Source organism: Somniosus microcephalus, chromosome 11 (genome assembly GCF_052327205.1).
Source record: "Somniosus microcephalus isolate GS21.2 chromosome 11, FLI_Smic_1.0, whole genome shotgun sequence".
Taxonomy (NCBI): domain Eukaryota; kingdom Metazoa; phylum Chordata; class Chondrichthyes; order Squaliformes; family Somniosidae; genus Somniosus; species Somniosus microcephalus.
Genome location: NC_140997.1, coordinates 235,366,182 through 235,384,564, shown reverse-complemented (window position 1 = coordinate 235,384,564; position 18,383 = coordinate 235,366,182). Strand labels below are relative to the sequence as shown.

Below are 18,383 nucleotides of genomic sequence, written 5' to 3'. Positions count from 1 at the left end.
CAGTGCTGCACCCCCTCTGTACTGCACTGGGAGTTTCAGCCCAGATTTTTGTGCTCGAATCTCTGGAGTGATATTTGAACCCACAATCTTCTATAAACTATAAACCAATGATCCTGATAGCAAAGTACAAGTTTTATTACTGAACTGGAGGGGGAGATTTTTTTTTAATACATGCCAGTTATTGTCATCACTCGCTAGTTGGCAGTCTGACATTTGAGTCTTGAACATTCTCTAGCTCTCCCTTTGCCCTATGGAATGACCTTGGTTGAATGCCAAACCAATCCTTTGCTCCTGATTCCCCAAGAGCCAGCTCTGCCTCCACCTCTCTCCCCTTTCCCAGTGCCGAGTCGTTCTGTGGGACACCCAGACACACAGAGCAGACCGCAGAGGTTGCAATCTCCAGAGAGCGAGGACACGGTGGTCGGTAAGTCCCACTAAAGACCTTCACTCTCAGTTTGGGGCGGGTTGAGTCGCAGCTGTGCCTCTGTCTGTTTAAGGCTCCACCTTGAGCCTTTAAACATAGAACCAGGGAGCTACAGTCACATAACGATAGCAAAATACTGCAGATGTTGGAAATCCGAAATAACAACAGAAAATGCTGGAAAAACTCAGCAAGTCAGGCAACATCCGTGGAGAGAAATTTGAGTTGACGTTTCGGGTTTGACCCTTCTTCAAAACTGGAGAGAAAAGGAACTAGATCGAAGGCAGGGCTGCGATCAGACAAAAGAATAAAAGAACCAAAAGAAGTAAAAGAGATTAGAAGCTAGACGAGATGGTAATAGGCTGTGATTAGGTGTAAAGTGTACTGGCAGGGTAAAAGATAGCTGCCAGGTGTGAGAGAGAAACAAAAGGAAAGGGGGGGGGAAGGAAAGGAGTGGAAAAATATAAGTGAAAATTAAATAGGGGCCGAGGTTATGATCTGAAATTGTTGAACTCAATATTGAGACCGGAAGGCTGCAGAGTGCCTAATCGGAAGATGAGGTGCTGTCACATCACTGGGCAGCGAATATGTTTTATGGAGTTAGTGGAATATTGGAGAGTTGGCGACGTTTAAAACTTTGGGGCTGGGGATTTGCAAAGTGGTCCCGGGACAGTTCATATTGCAACTTAAACTGGGGTCAAACAGAAGGGGAAATCTCTGCAGGTTTTCAAAGTTGAAACGAACAAATTACAAACTCTAGTTGAGTGTAAACACAATTTAAATAATGCTGACAGGTGATGTGAGCCCGGAACAGCCTCTCCGGTTGCTCTATATTTAGATTTAATGCGGTCATTTGCCGGATCGAGAAACTCCAATCCCTGTGCCTTTGCAGAACATTGAGTGACAAACTTTGTGCCGGCTTCAGGAAGTCGCGAAACTCACTCAATATTTCATATTCAATGACTTGGCCATCGCTGATCGCGGCTCAGGCTGAACCAACCTCAGCTGACTTTCCTGGGAATAGTTCCAATCCCAGAAAGTTCACTTTCCTGGAAAGTTTTTTTTCCGCAACTTTGATGCTGTCACAGAAAGTTTGCAAAGGTGCAGTTTGTCATCCAAAGGTTTTTAAAAGTTCATTTCGAGTCTTGGTTTGACGTCATTCCGACCTCATTTCAAAATGATCTATTGCTATTTATAACTTGAAATGATAGTTACTGCGAACTCATCTCTGACTTTCGAACTTCAGTAAACTTTTCGATTCAGAAAGGGAGCATCGGTGAATCGCACATTCGAAAAGCGTGCAATCGTGTTAAATATTATTATTAATTAATCTCCTTATTTCCCCGGATTTCTGAATGAGCCGGGTTACTTGCACCTTCTCTGGGAGTCAGTTTCTGCAGAGGCACAGACTGGGACAAACTGGGACAAACTGGTCTGGTCCTGGGTCCTGCCGCTCAGGTGGCTCCAAGGTCAGTGACCGGGAGAAAGTTTGGCCAGTGTTCACCTTGGACAAATACTCCAATCGGGGGCTTGTGTAATACCTCTGTCTGATTGGCTAGTGTAAGTGACTTACCCAGGAGACGCCCCCTTTCCACAGAAGTTGGGGAAACACCGACAAAAGTTTATAGCAAAAGAAAATGCTGGAAAAACTCAGCAGGCCAGGCAGCATCTGGTTTTTCCAGCATTTTCTGTTGTTATTTCGGATTTCCAGCATCTGCAGTATTTTGCTATCGTAAAAGTTTATAGCAACTGTGCCTCTCCGCCATCTACAAGGCACAAGTCAGGAGTGTGATGGAATACTCTCCACTTGCCTGGATGAGTGCAACTCCAACAACACTCAAGGAGCTCGACACCATCCAGGACAAAGCAGCCCGTTTGATTGGCACCCCATTCACCGCCTTAAACATTAAGGTAAATTAAAAAATAGGACCTCAAAGGTAGTAATCTCAGGATTGCTACCAGTGCCATGGGATGGCTGACCAAAGCCAGATTAGGCTCCCCCCAACACATAATAATACACACGGGCACAAATGACCTAAAGACCCAACAGAAAGAAGTAGCAACATCGTTCAGAGCAATGATTAGGAAAGCAAGCAGTACATTTCCAAACACTAGAATCACTGTTTCCACAATATTGCCGAGAACAGACTTCAACAACAACACAATTCATGAGATAAATGCCAGCATAGCAAGAGACTGCGAATCAAACCACAACGTACACCTGGCCCAACACCCCACCCTCGATGAGGAATGTCTTTACGACCACATCCACATCCAAAGGCAAAGAATATCGATCTTTGCTAAAGCCCTGAAGGACGTCGCTTTTAACCGGGTCCATACCCAGACTCCAAGAGGACCCCCCCCCGACCACCAGAGATCAGCGGGGTACATATCAGGAACACTACAAGGACCACCAACACACCAACCGAGACCAGAGAGGATCCCCATGCAAAACAACAATATCAGACCTGCACCACTCCTGTCCCACAGGGGAATAGGACTGCTCCCAGCCAGACAGAGGGAGAGATGCACAGGACGTACGCAATACCTCAGACAGAAACAATCCATTAAGAGACAATAAGCAGATGTGCAGCAGCATCTACTTCCGCCTTATGGATCAAGGACTAATTAATAGAAAGAACTGTAACCAAATTGTATTAACTTTTGTAGACAACTGATGTGATCTTTTTTTTCCCACACTTACACGACAAACACGTACCACTCTTTAACCACTCTTTAACCTATCATAGTAAAAGATCAAACTTAACATGAAATCCTTATATATTTCGACCTGGAATATCCAAGGTCTACGCTCTTCACTGCGAGAAGTGAAAAGTAGGACCCCAGAGTTCATAGATGAAACTAAAGACCTAGATATTATCATTTTACAGGAAACTTGGTATAAAGGAAAAGGACACACTGGCTGTCCCCAAGGGTACACTGAGCTGGTGGTCCCCTCCAATAAATTACCAAGTGTAACCCAAGGCAGAGACTCCGGAGGCATACTGATCTGGTTTAAAACAGAACTTAAGAATTACATCAAATTTATAAAAAAGGGCGAAAACCATATGTGGCTCAAACTTGAGAGGGAGATTATCTCAAACACCCAAGATGTTTACATTTGCGCACTTTATATCCCCCCAATTGATTCCCCGTACTTTAAAGAGAACACCTTCTCCAACATGGAGGGGGAAATTATCCAATACCAGGCCCAGGGGAACGTGTTGATCTGTGGGGACCTCAATTCAAGAACGGGCGAAGAACCAGACTTCACCAATAATCAGGGAAACAATTACGTTTTCGGGAATAACCACTTTGACATCCCTTCCCTTCCATACAGGCATAACTGCAACAAGCAGTCAAATACCAACGGAAAACAGCTACTACAGCTCTGTCGAAACCTGGGTCTGTACATTGTCAATGGTAGGTTCATAGGAGACCTCCTAGGAAGATCGACCTATTGCTCACCTCTTGGCTGCAGCACAGTAGACTATATGATTACAGACTTAGACCCATCCTCTTTCAGAGCATTCACAGTCAAACCACAAACAACACTGTCAGATCACAGTCAAATTACTATGTTCCTCAAAAAGACAGAAACAAACAACATAGAAACACAACCCAGTAAACTGTACAACACCAAAAAATCGTACAGATGGGCCAAAAACGACACGGAAAAATACCAGAAAACAATTAGCAACGCATCAACTCAAGCTCTCTTAGACACCTTTCTGGATAACATATACACTCACAATAAAGAAGGCGTAAACCGGGCAGTTAGTAAACTAAACAATATTTTTGATAATTTGGCAACAAATGCAAACTTGAAAGCTCGCAAGAACAAACCCAAAACAAAAAACTATGAAAAATGGTTTGACCGAGATTGCCATAACATGAGGAAAAAACTTAGAAAAATATCAAACCAAAAACACAGACATCCAGAAAACGAGGAACTACGCCTTACTTATTGTCAGACACTAACACAATACAGAAACACACTCAGAACCAAAAAAGAGCAATATATTAAGAATACACTCAGCTCCATGGAGGAATCCATTGATTCCAATTGTTTCTGGGAAAACTTGAAAACACTACACAAAAAACAACACGACGATTTGGCCATTCAAAATGGGGACACATGGGTAAACCACTTTGAAAAATTATACCAGAAAAACACACTAAGGCCAGAGCAACACCAAATATGCAAAAAACTGGAAAAGCTAGAAATGGCCATAAAAGATAACCAAAACCTGCTGGACGCCATAATAACAGAAAAAGAACTTCTTGAAAAACTCAAGGACCTGCGACCAGGAAAAGCTTGCGGGACAGACGGCATACTAAACGAGATGATTAAACACACAGACAACAAAATGAAACTGGCTATCCTAAAACTCTTCAACTTGGTTCTGAGTGTCGGTTATTTCCCTGATATCTGGAACAAAGGACTCATAACGCCCATATACAAAAGTGGGGACAAAATCGACCCAAACAACTATCGAGGCATCTGCGTAAACAGTGACCTGGGGAAGATATTCTGTAGCATCATAAACAAAAGACTTATAAACTTCCTTGAGGAGCACAATGTCTTGAGTAAAAGCCAAATTGGATTCCTGCCAAACTATAGAACATCCGATCATATCTTCACCCTACAGACCCTAATTGACAAACACGTTCACCATAACAAAAGCAAAATCTACGCATGCTTTGTAGATTTCCAGAAGGCTTTCGACTCCATCTGGCATGACGGTTTATTCCTGAAACTTATCGAAAGTGGGGTAGAAGGGAAAACATATGATGTAATTAAATCAATGTATACAAACAACAAATGTGCAGTTAAAATTGGAGACAAACAAACAAAATACTTCCCACAGGGGCGGGGGGTGACGCAGGGCTCGCCAATCTCACCGACACTCTTTAATATTTACATAAATGGATTGGCAAAACTACTTGAACAATCTACAGCACCCGGCCTCACCCTATATGAATCCAAGGTTAAATTCCTCCTCTATGCAGACGACCTGGTTCTGCTGTCACCTACTAAAGAGGGGCTACAGCAAAACCTGGACCTGCTGGAGTCGTACTGCCAGACTTGGGCCCTGACAATAAATCCCCAAAAAACCAAAGTCCTTGTGTTCCAGCAAAGATCCAAACATCAGGGACCCAAAATAAATTTCACAGTAGGAACAACCAAAATTGAACAAACCACTAACTACACATACTTGGGCTTAAAAATCAGTTCTACGGGAAACTTCAAACTGGCTGTGAATGAACTGAAAGAGAAAGCAAGAAGGGCTTTCTATGCCATCAAAAAATCAATCCAAATAGAAATCCCAATTAGCATTTGGCTCAAAATTTTCAAATCAGTAATTGAACCAATTGCACTCTATGGCAGTGAGGTATGGGGACCGCTAACTCAACAAGAATTTGCAAAATGGGACAAACACCCAATTGAGATCCTACATGCAGAATTCTGTAAAAGTATCCTCCGGACTCAAAGGAAAACAGTAAACAATGCATGCAGGGCGGAACTAGGCCAATATCCATTAATAATCACTATCCAAAAAAGAGCCACCAAATTTTGGAATCACCTACAAATGAGCAATCCCCAATGCTATCACTACGATGCCCTGAAATGCCAAGAGCTGACCATAAAGAAGAATACCCTCAGTCAACTAGTCCTGGGACTCAGTGAAGTAACTACTAACAATACTAACAATAACCAGCCCCAGGACAGTGACAGGGTAACACAAAGAATTCGACCCAACACAATCGTCGCTAAGCAAAAGGAAAAATATCTGACATATTGGGCAGAAACAACAAAAACCCAAAGCAAACTCAATTGCTACTTGGCCCTAAACAGACAATACAACATAACTGATTACCTGACCATGGTAAAGGATAACAAACTGAGAAGAACCTTGACAAGGTACAGACTTAGCGAACATAGCCTAGCGATCGAAAAAGGCAGACACAGGCAGACCAGGCTGCCAAGAGAGGACAGGATATGCTCTCACTGCAGTCAGGGAGTGGTGGAGACAGAGATGCACTTCCTCACAGCTTGTGGAAAATATCAGGGCATCAGGGAGAATTTCTACCAAAAATTCTCACAAATATGCCCCGATTTCAGAAATCTGAATGACAACCAAAAACTCCCATTCCTACTGGGAGAGGAGAGAAGCTGTATAACACTGGCGGCACACTATGTTACAGCTTGCCATGAACAGAGGGACAACCAGTAAACTAAGAAAAGAATATATATAAACAATGCGAATGTATATTTATACACTCAGGGATATACCTGTTTATACACTGTATGAATAGAACTGCGTTTATGTGCTAAACCATAAATGTATTTTGATGCTTTGGCAACATAAGATGTAACTTATCATGCCAATAAAGCGATTTGAATTGTGAATTGTGAATTGCTAGTCAGAGTAGAAATAGAAGGATATTTCAGATGAATACGTGGCTAGAGGAACGGTGCCGGGGGGGGGGGGATTCAAAGTCCTGGGACATTGGAACCGGTCCTGGGGGAGGTGGGACCAGTTCAAACCGGACGGTTTGCACCTGGGCAGGGCTGGAACCGATGTCCTAGGGGGAGTGTTTGCTAGTGCTCTGGGGGAGGGTTTAAACTAAAATGGCAGGGGGTTGGGAACCTGAACAGGGGGACAGAGGAAAGGGAAACAAGGATAAAAGCAAAAGTGGCAGTCAGAGAAATCAACAAACATGGCCACAGTAAATAATATTTCTAATAGGTCTAAGAGCGTTAAAAAAACACGCCTGAAGGCTTTGGCCTAGAAATTCAGTTGGTTGCACCAGCCGTTAGCGCCTTAGGAGGAGTAGATGTCGGGCGCTAGGCGGCTAGCGCCCGGGCGCAGCGCGAACTGCGCCTCGCCCCAACTTCACTAGAGATTTAGCGGCGGCGCAAAGTCTTTGCGCGCGCTCAGCTGCGCACGCAGATCATGACGTCATTTCCTCGTGCAACGCCCTTTGTGCGCCCCCAACCGGAAATTCAGTGGCGACGCCCCATTGTGCGCCTGGCGCCCCTAGCGACTGTTACAGTGGAACAGTGCTCAGCCGATGCGGGGCGCGGGGGGCGCAAATTAAAGGGCACTCCTCCTGCAATATAAAAGGCTGCCATTTCGCAGCACTCCTTCTTGAGAAACGGATCTTTGGAGAGAGACCAAGGTAGATAGCTTTCTGCTTTGGCCCAACACTTGGACAGGTACTTCTGGCTTCACGCCACAGCTTTCCACTAGTCTTTGCCTTCATTGACATCTCATTGTTTGCCAGCATATTATGGGGGCTGCAATGGGTGTCAACGCTGGCTTTCTCAATTACATCCAAAGGGCTCACAGACGCCGTGAGAGAGTGGCAGCCCTGGCTAGACAGAGAGGGGGCAACAGGCGTCGGCAAAGGAGGCCTTACCCACCCAGGGTATACCGCCAGCAGTTCTCCTATCTCAACATGCCTGAGGAGCAGTGTGTTCGGAGGCTGCGATTCAGAAGGGATGTGGTCACAGAGATCTGCCAGCTGCTTGGCGGTGATCTGCAGCCACAGCTGAGGAGCAGGACGTCTCTGTCGGTGGCAGTGAAGGTGACGGTGGCTCTCAACTTCTATGCCACCGGCTCCTTCCAATCCGCTACTGGGGACATTGCCAACATCTCCCAGTTCGCCGTGCATTGCTGCATCCGCCAGGTGACCAATGCCCTTTTCAAAAGGAGACGTCAGTTCATCTCCTTCTCCATGGCCCTTGCCAAGCAGCAACAGCGTGCAATGGGCTTTCCAGCATTCGCGGGCTTCCCCATGGTGCAGGGCGCCATTGACTGCACGCATGTGGCTTTGCGGGCACCTCTGGAGAATGCCAAGGATTACCGCAACCGGAAGGGCTACCATTCGCTGAACGTCCAGCTGGTGTGTGACCACAGGCAGCTCATCCTAGCTGTCAATGCCTGATTTCCAGGCAGCAGCCACGATGCCTTCATCCTGCGACAGACTTCTGTGGCAGACATGTTCCAGGCACAGCCTCACCCACGAGGATGGCTTATCGGGGACAAAGGCTATCCTTTGTGTACCTGGCTGATGACCCAGCTCCATGCGCCCAGCACCCCTGCTGAAGAGGGATACAACGAGAGCCATCAAGCGACCAGGAACATCATCGAACAAACAATCGGCGTCCTGAAGCAACGGTTCCGCTGTCTGGATCGTTCCGGTGGAGCTCTACAGTATTCGCCGGAGCGAGTCTCCCATTTCGTGGTCGTTTGCTGCATGCTGCACAACCTGGCTATCCGCAGGACTCAGGCACTGCCACCAGAGATTGGAGGACCACCTGAGGAGGAGGAGCAGGAGGAGGAGGAGGAGGACCAGCACAGGAGGGAGGCAGAAAGTGCAAGGGCCGCCCGTCGCCAGCTTATTGAACGTCGGTTCTAGGCCCCCTCTCAGGGACTGGCTTGTGCCAATGTCAGCAGATGAATGTAGCTGCTCCACAAGCCCTCAGCTGAGCAGGGCAACCAGGACTTAACCAAAAAACCATGCACACTGCAATTTAACAGCAATAATTTATTGAAAACCTCTGCCCTTCCCACATTACATGCTCATGTGGAGAAGCCCCCTCCAAAAACACAAAACTACCAGTCTCGGCCTTACAAAAAGAAAGAAACACACCAGTCTCGGCCTTACAAAAAGAAAGAAAGACACCAGTCTCGGCCTTACACAAAAACAACTGCACCAGTGTCGGCCTTACAACAAGCACCAGGCATTTGTGCATACCTCTACTTTTTGCCCTGCGAGGGCGATGCCTTGCGCATCCTTGCCTGGCCCCTGCCCGCCCTGCTGCTCCTCCTCAATGGGAGCCCAGTGGCTGCAGCAAGGCTGGGGGAAGGCTGCTGAGGGGCAGATGGCGAGACGGCAGATGCCGCTGGGGGTCGGCCTGCACCATCTCTGGCCTTGGAGTGTCCGGCTGCTGACTGCTCCAACTCTGGCTGGGCGGCAGCAGTCTGTCCAGCAGCTCGTGGCAGCTGCAATGGCGGAGTGGCAGTGTCGGCTGCAGGAATGGTGGCAACCTGGCAGATCGCAGGTGCTCGCTGGTCGCCTGAGACATTTGCACTCGCACGGGCCAGCACTGCAGCATGCGCAGCAAACAGCTGAAGAGCAGACTGCTGGGCTGCTGCTGGGCTGCTGCTGCGCGGCGAGTGCCCTGGCGATGCCTGGCTGATCCAGCGAGGGTGGCAGCAGTTAGTGCCCGTGTGGCCCTGGTCTGTGTCCGCATGACACCAGCCAGTGAATGGACGGCATGACTGAGCACTTGGCTAGAAGCCGCCTGTGCTGCCGTGAAGTCCTGCAGGCTCCTGGCCTGTGCTGCACTGAATTGCTGCACACTCCTTGACAGAGACTCTATGGAGTCAGGCATCCTTGCCACTGCAGCCATGAGCTCAGTGTGCCTGCGCTCAGCCTGGACGGCCATTTCCTCTAGGAGGCGCTGGGCAGCGTCCTCTTGCCACCTTCTGGGAACAAAACATGGCGCCTGCGCTCCACTCCGCCAACCAGCAGCCTCAGGTCACCGTCGCTGAAGCGCTGCGCTCTCTCCCTGGCCTTCTCCATAGTCCTGGGCGTTGTACAGGTGAAGCTGAAGTGGTCAGGCCTAGGTTGAGGGCTGCAGTGTGCAGGGCATGGCAGGCAAACAAATCCACCCTCCCCCTTTAAGAGCTGACCGGCGCCAGAGTGTCTGCCGTCAATCAAGAACTCGCTGCACCTGCGCTGCGCCCGGCCTCGGGGGTATCGCTCAGCACCACCGGCTTAGCGCCTAAAGATAGTCGTGCATCGCCTGTTTTAGTGCAGCAGCAACCTCTTGGGGCGATGCGACTGAATATCGGCGAAGGGGGGCGCAACTTTGCGCCGGGCGCAAACTTTAGCGGCCGCCCGACTTTAACGCCCCAAAAGTGGCTATACTGAATTTCTAGGCCTTTGTGTCTTAATGCGAGGAGCATTCGTAATAAGGTGGATGAATTAGCTGCGCAAATAGAGGTAAACGAATATGATATGATTGGGATTGCGGAAACATGGCTCCAGGGTGGCCAAGGCTGGGAACTCAACACCCAGGGGTATTCAATATTCAGGAAAGATAGGCAAAAAGGAAAGGGAGGTGGGGTAGCATTGCTGATTAAAGAGGGGATTAACACAATTGTAAGGAAGAACATAAGAACATAAGAAGTAGGAGCAGGAGTAGGCCATACGGCCCCTTGGGCCTGCTCCGCCATTCAATAGGATCATGGCTGATCCAAACTTAGACTCACGTCCACTTCCCTGCCCTCTCCCCGTAACCCCTTATTCCCTTATCAGCTAGGAAACTGTCTATCTCCATTTTAAATTTATTTAATGTCGCAGCTTCCACAGCTCTCTGAGGTAGCAAATTCCATAGATTTACTACCCTCTGAGTGAAGAAGTTTCTCCTCATCTCAGTTTTGAAAGGGCAGCCCCTTATTCTAAGATTATGCCCCCTAATTCTAGTCTCACTCATCAGTGGAAACATCCTCACCGCATCCACCCGATCAAGCCCCCTCACAATCTTATATGTTTCGATAGGATCGCCTCTCATTCTTCTGAATTCCAATGAGTAGAGGCCCAACCTACTCAACCTTTCCTCATAAGTCAATCCCCTCATCTCCGGAATCAACCGAGTGAAACTTCTCTGAACCGCCTCGAGAGCAAGTATATCTTTTCTTAAATATGGAAACCAAAACTGTACACAGTATTCCAGGTGTGGCCTCACCAGTACCCTGTATAACTGCAGCAAGACTTCCCTGCTTTTATACTCCATCCCCCTTGCAATAAAAGCCAAGATTCCATTGGCCTTCCTGATCACCTGCTGTACCTGCGTACTAACCTTCTGTGTTTATGCACCATTATTAATTCTTCATTAAGATGGAGAATGAAGTAGTTGACTCAGAGACTAGGGTCCTGAATTTAAATAAAGGAAGCTACGATGGTCTGAGGCGTGAGTTGGGTAGGATTGATTGGGGAATGTCACTAAAAGGGTTGACGGTGGATAGGCAATGGCAAACATTCAAAGACCGCATGGATGAACTACAGAATTTGTTCATCCCAGTTTGGCATAAAAATAAAACAAAAAAGGTGACTCAACCGTGGCTAACAAGGGAAATTAGGGATAGCATAAGATCCAAGGAGAGGACATATAAATTGGCCATAAAAAGCAGTAAACCTGAAGATTGGGAGCAGTTTAGGATTCAACAAAGGAGGACAAAGGGATTAATTAAGAAAGGGAAAATAGAATATGAGAGTAAGCTAGTAGGGAACATAAAACTGACTGTAAAAGCTTTTATAGATATGTGAAGAGAAAAAGATTGGTGAAGTCAAGTGTAGGTCCCTTGCAGTCAGAATCAGGGGAATTTATAATGGGGAACAAAGAAATGGCAGACCAATTAAATACATACTTTGGTTCTGTCTTCACAAAGGAGGACACAAATAACCTCCCAGAGATGTCGGGGAACATAGGGTCCGATGAAAGGGAGGAACTGAAAGATATCAGTATTTGTAGGGAAATGGTGTTAGGGAAATTGATGAGATTGAAGGCCGATAAATCCCCAGGGCCTGATAATCTACATCCTAGGGTATTTAAGGAAGTGGCCCTAGAAATAGTAGATGCATTGCTGATCATCTTCCAACATTCAATGGAATCTGGAACAGTACCTATGGATTGGAGGGTAGCTAATGTTACCCCACTATTCAAAAAAGGTGGTAGAGAGAAAACGGGGAATTACAGACCGGCAAGCCTGACATCGGTAGTGGGGAAAATGCTAGAGTCCATTATAAAAGATGTAATAGCAGAGCACTTGGAAAACAGTGACAGGATCGGACAAAGTCAACATGGATTTACAAAGGGTAAATCGTGCTTGACTAATCTACTGGAATTTTTTGAGGATGTAACTGGTAAAATAGATACGGGAGAACCAGCGGATGTGGTGTATTTGGACTTTCAGAAGGCTTTCGATAAGGTCCCGCATAAGAGATTAGCGTGTAAAGTTAAGACACATGCGATTGGGGGCAAGGTATTGACTTGGATAGAGAACTGGTTGGCAGACAGAAAGCAAAGAGTTGGAATAAACGGCTCTTTTTCCGAGTGGCAGGAAGTGACTAGTGGGGTACCACAGGGATCAGTCCTTGGACCCCAGCTATTCACAATATATATTAATGATCTAGACAAGGGAACTAGATGTAATATCTCCAAATTTGCAGACGACACAAAGCTGGGTGGGCGTGTGTGCTGTGAGGTGGATGCCGAGAAACTCCAGGATGATTTGGACAGGTTGGGTGACTGGGCAGAAGCATGGCAGATGCAATATAAAGTGGATAAATGTGAGGTTATCCACTTTGGTGGCAAAAACAGGAAGGCAGATTATTATCTGAATGGTAATAGATTGGGAGAAGGGGAAGTGCAACGAGACCTGGGTGTCCTTGTGCACCAGTCGCTGAAGGTAAGCATGCAGGTGCAGCAGGCGGTTAAGAAGGCAAATGGTATGTTGGCCTTCGTAGCGAGAGGGTTTGAGTACAGGAACAAGGATGTCTTGCTGCAGTTGTACAGGGCCTTGGTGAGACCACATCTTGAGTATTGTGTGCAGTTCTGGTCACCTTATCTGAGGAAGGATGTTCTTGCCATGGAAGGAGTTCAGCGAAGATTCACCAGGCTGATACCTGGGATGGCAGGAATGACGTATGAGAAGAGATTGGATCGATTGGGCTTATACTTGCTGGAGTTTAGAAGAATGAGAGGGGATCTCATTGAAACTTATAAAATTCTGACAGGACTGGGCAGACTAGATGCAGGAAGGATGTTCCCGATGGTCGGGGAGTCCAGAACCGGGGTCACAGTCTAAGGATAAGGGGTAAGCCATTTAGGACAGAAATGAGGAGGAATTTCATCACCCAGAGAGTGGTGAACCTGTGGAATTCTCTACCACAGAAGGCAATGGAGGCCAATTCATTAAATATATTCAAGAAGGAGTTGGATATATTTCTTAATGCTAAAGGGATCAAGGGATATGGGGAGAAAGCAGGGACAGGGTACTGAATTTGGATGATCAGCCATGATCTCATTGAATGGCGGAGCAGGCTCGAAGGGCCGAATGGCCTACTCCTGCTCCTATCTTCTATGTTTCTATGTTTCTAGATTCACTCCCTCCACCACTGGCGCACCGTGGCTGCAGTGTTTACCATCTACAAGATGCACTGCAGCAACTCCCAAACCCGCGACCTCTTCCACCTAGAAGGACAAGGGCAGCAGGCGCCTGGGAACACCACCACCTCCAAGTTCCCTTCCAAGTCACACACCATCCTGACTTGGAAATATATCGGCCGATCCTTCATCGTCGCTGGGTCAAAATCCTGGAACTCCCTCCCTAACAGCACTGTGGGAGCACCTTCACCACACGGACTGCAGCGGTTCAAGAAGGTGGCTCACCGCCACCTTCTCAAGGGCAACTAGGGATGGGCAAGAAATGCTGGCCTTGCCAGCGACGCCCAGACCCTGAGAATGGATTATTAAAAACTGTGCAGATTCTAAAAGTATTTTAGAACATTTGGAAAGTTGAATTGAAATGTGGGAAAGATGGTTTCCTTTGGTTTGGACTTCTGTTCCAGTGTTGTTCCCAAGAATGAGAGATTCCAGTTATAGGCAAAGACTCAAAAAATTGGGGACTTTTCACTAGAACAGAAAAGGAGAGGAGAGATTTAATAGATGAAAGGCTTCGAGTCAGTAACAAGTGGCTCAGGAGCGAGGCTTTGTCTCACTGGTATAACAACAGAAAATGCTGGAAACTCTCAGCAGGTCAGGCAGCATCCGTGGAGAGAGAAACAGAGTTAACGTTTCAGGTCTGGGGCCCTTCATCAGAACTGGAAACAGTTCGAGATGTGATGGGTTTTTAAGCAGGTGTGGGGGCAGGGAAAAGGGGCGGTCTGTGATAGGATGGAAGGCAGGAGAGATTAAATGTTGCAAAAGGGTATGGCAGAATCATCAACAGCTGCCACCTGAAAAAATGGGGGCCGAGGTTATGATCTAAAATTATTGAACTTGATGTTGAGTCCAGAAGGCTGTAAAGTGCCTCATCGAAAGCTGTTCCTCGAGCTTACGTTGAGCTTCATTGGAATAGTGTAAGAGGCCGAGGACAGAGAGATCAGAGTGGGAGTGGAGCGGAGGATTGAAGTGACAGGCGACCGGAAGCTCAGGGTCACCCGTACGGACTGAACGGAGGTGTTCCGCAAAGCGGTCACTCAATTTGCGTTTGGTCTCCCCAATGTAGAGGAGACCGCATCGTGAGCAGCGAATACAGTATACTAGATTGCAAGAAGTACAAGCAAATCGCTGTTTCACCTGGAAGGGGTGTTTGGGGCCCTGGACAGTGGGAAGGGGGGAGGTAAAAGGGCAGGTGTTACATCTCTTGCGCTTGCACAGGAAGGTGCCGGGCGAAGGGGAAGGGGTGTTGGGCGTGATTGAGGAGCGGACCAGGGTGTTGCGGAGGGAGCGGTCCCTTCGGAATGCTGAAAGGGGAGGGGAAGATGTGTTTGGTGGTGGGATCACGTTGGAGGTGGCGGAAATGGCGGAGGATGATCCGTTGAATGTGGAGGCTGGTGGGGTGAAAGGTGAGGACAAGGGGAACCCTATCGTGGTTCTGGGAGGGAGGGGCAGGGGTGAGGGCAGAAGTGCGGGAGATAGAACGGACACGGTCGAGGGCCGTGTCAACCACAGTAGAGGGGAATCCTCGGTTGCGGAAAAAGGAAGACATGTCTGAAGCACTGGTGTGGAAGGTGGCATCGTCAGAGCAGATACGGCGGAGGCGGAGAAACTGGGAGAATGGAATAGAGTCCTTACAGGAAGCGGGGTGGGAGGAAGTGTAGTCCAGGTAGCTGTGGGAGTCTGTGGGCTTATAGTGGATGTTGGTCGATAGCCTATCCCCAGAAATGGAGACAGAGAAGTCGAGAAAGGGAAGGGAAGAGTCGGAGATGGAACATGTGAAGGTGAGGGAAGGGTGGAAATTGGAGGCAAAGTGAATGAAATTTAGTTAAGGGTGAGAGCAGGAAACGGCACCGATACAGTCATCGATGTACCGGACCAGCTGACTGGTCCCAATGCAGAGCCTGTAGCGGTGGCCTTTCCCTTTAAGGGAGGGAGGAGCCTCGGAACACGGCAACACTGCACCACTACCATCCCGCCTGCGTCCTTTAGCGCTCCAGGAAGGAAGTGGAGCACTTGATTTAGTGCTCCACATCCTTCCTGGAGCACAAAACCCAATTTCATGAAAGCTGGGAATCATTCGCGCCTGCGCTGAGTTTCCCAGAGGAGCCTCACCAGATTCCAATTTGGGATGAACCTGGTTTGTAGGGTTAGGAGATGTTGAGGGGAATGAAGTCTTCCCTTGTCGTGTTGCTGTTGGAACATCAGATGTTTGCTTTATGTCAGTCTCGGCAGGTCTGTTCTCATTGGTGAGGAAGGATGAAGATCGCTGTGATTGGACAGAGCCTCTTCGGCCAAGAGGTGTACAAGGAACTCAAAAAGGCGGGACATGAGATTGTTGGAATATTCACAATCCCGGACAAAGATGGCAAAGAGGATCTTCTCGGTGGGTACGGTCCCGCGGTGGGTGTGGTCTCTCTGGGTGGGAGTGGTCTCTCTGGGTGGGAGCGGTCTCTCTGGGTGGGTGCGGTCTCTCTGGGTGGGTGTGGTCTCTCTGGGTGGAGTCTCTGGGTGGGTGCGGTCTCTCTGGGTGGGTGCGGTCTCTGGGTGGGTGCAGTCTCTCTGGGTGGGTGCGGTCTCTCTGGGTGGGTGCGGTCTCTCTGGGTGGGTGCGGTCTCTCTGGGTGGGTGCGGTCTCTCTGGGTGGAGTCTCTGGGTGGGAGCGGTCTCTGGGTGGGTGTGGTCTCTGGGTGGAGTCTCTGGGTGGGTGCGGTCTCTCTGGATGGGTGCAGTCTCTCTGGGTGGGTGCGGTCTCTCTGGGTGGGAGCGGTCTCTGTGGGTGGGAGCGGTCTCTGTGGGTGGGAGCGGTCTCTGTGGGTGGAGTCTCTGGGTGGGTGCGGTCTCTCTGGGTGGGAGCGGTCTCTGTGGGTGGGTGCGGTCTCTCTGGGTGGGAGCGGTCTCTGTGGGTGGAGTCTCTGGGTGGGTGCAGTCTCTCTGGGTGGGTGCGGTCTCTCTGGGTGGGTGTGGTCTCTCTGGGTGGGAGTGGTCTCTCTGGGTGGGAGCGGTCTCTCTGGGTGGGTGCAGTCTCTCTGGGTGGGAGCGGTCTCTCTGGGTGGGTGCGGTCTCTCTGGGTGGGTGCGGTCTCTCTGTGTGGGTGCAGTCTCTCTGGGTGGGTGCGGTCTCTCTGGGTGGGAGCGGTCTCTCTGGGTGGGTGCGGTCTCTCTGGGTGGGTGCGGTCTCTCTGGGTGGGAGCGGTCTCTCTGGGTGGGAGTGGTCTCTCTGGGTGGGTGCGGTCTCTCTGTGTGGGTGCAGTCTCTCTGGGTGGGTGCGGTCTCTCTGGGTGGGAGCGGTCTCTCTGGGTGGGTGCGGTCTCTCTGGGTGGGTGCGGTCTCTCTATGTGGGTGCAGTCTCTCTGGGTGGGTGCGGTCTCTCTGGGTGGGTGCGGTCTCTCTGGGTGGGTGCAGTCTCTGTGGGTGGAGTCTCTGGGTGGGTGCGGTCTCTCTGGGTGGGTGCGGTCTCTCTGGGTGGAGTCTCTGGGTGGGAGCGGTCTCTGGGTGGGTGTGGTCTCTCTGGGTGGAGTCTCTGGGTGGGTGCGGTCTCTCTGGATGGGTGCGGTCTCTCTGGGTGGGTGCGGTCTCTCTGGGTGGGAGCGGTCTCTCTGGGTGGGTGCGGTCTCTCTGGGTGGGTGCGGTCTCTCTATGTGGGTGCAGTCTCTCTGGGTGGGTGCGGTCTCTCTGGGTGGGAGCGGTCTCTCTGGGTGGGTGCGGTCTCTCTGGGTGGGTGCGGTCTCTCTATGTGGGTGCAGTCTCTCTGGGTGGGTGCAGTCTCTCTGGGTGGGTGCGGTCTCTGGGTGGAGTCTCTGGGTGGGTGCGGTCTCTGGGTGGGTGCGGTCTCTCTGGGTGGGTGCGGTCTCTCTGGGTGGGTGCGGTCTCTGGGTGGGTGCGGTCTCTCTGGGTGGGTGCGGTCTCTCTGGGTGGGTGCGGTCTCTCTATGTGGTTGCTGTCTCTCGCTCGGTACGATCTGCCTAAAGGTACAGTGGACATTGAACTTTAAGAAGCAAATTACCGAAGCATTAAATCTGTGATAAAGTTCCCCTCCGAGTCACACACCACCCTGACTTGGGAATATATCGGCCGATCCTTCATCGTCGCTGGGTCGAAATCCTGGAACTCCCTCCCTAACAGCACTGTGGGAGCACCTTCGCCACACGGACTGCAGCGGTTCAAGAAGTCGGCTCACCACCACCTTCTCAAGGGCAATTAGGGATGGGCAATAAATGCTGGCCTTGCCAGCGATGCCCACATCCCGAGAATAAGTAATACAAGTTATATAATGAGCAAGATCTGTAGCATTGGCTGACTTTGTTCCCCTTCCTAATCTGTGACAGTGAGGCCAATTAGCTGTTTCCCTGACTGAGATCAGCATAGACCGCAAATTGCCGTGGGTACCTTCATGGGCTGCGGGACTCAGCACTCGACTCCAGACCTCATTACAGCCTTGGTCCAAACATGGATAAAAGAGCTGAATTCCAGAGGTGAGGTGAGAGTGACTGCCCTCGACATCAAGGCAGCATTTGACCGAGTGTGGTATCAAGGAGCCCGAGTAAAACTGAAGTCAATGGGAATCGGGAGGGGGGAAAACTCTCCACTGGCTGGAGTCATTCCTAGCACAAAGGAAGATGGTTGTGGTTGTTGGAGGCCAATCATCTCAGCCCCAGGACATCGCTGCAGCAGTTCCTCAGGGCAGTGTCCTAAGGCCCAACCATCTTCAGCTGCTTCAA

General features: G+C 49.4%; 1 protein-coding gene across 2 annotated transcripts in view; it reads left to right on the top strand.

The window, feature by feature from the left end:
- The first annotated feature begins 240 nt into the window (after window positions 1-240).
- The window catches only part of aldh1l1 (aldehyde dehydrogenase 1 family, member L1), a 154,468-nt gene continuing 136,325 nt past the window's right edge, over window positions 241-18,383 (top strand). Inside the window, exons 1-2 of one of the 2 annotated variants that reach the window (XM_086002161.1) lie at window positions 342-424; window positions 15,891-16,050. In XM_086002161.1, the coding sequence (XP_085858287.1) occupies window positions 15,924-16,050 (127 nt within the window). In that variant the 5' untranslated portion in view covers window positions 342-424; window positions 15,891-15,923. Of the gene's footprint in view, window positions 425-15,890; window positions 16,051-18,383 lie in introns of both variants that reach the window. The other variant, XM_086002160.1, reaches the window with a different exon arrangement.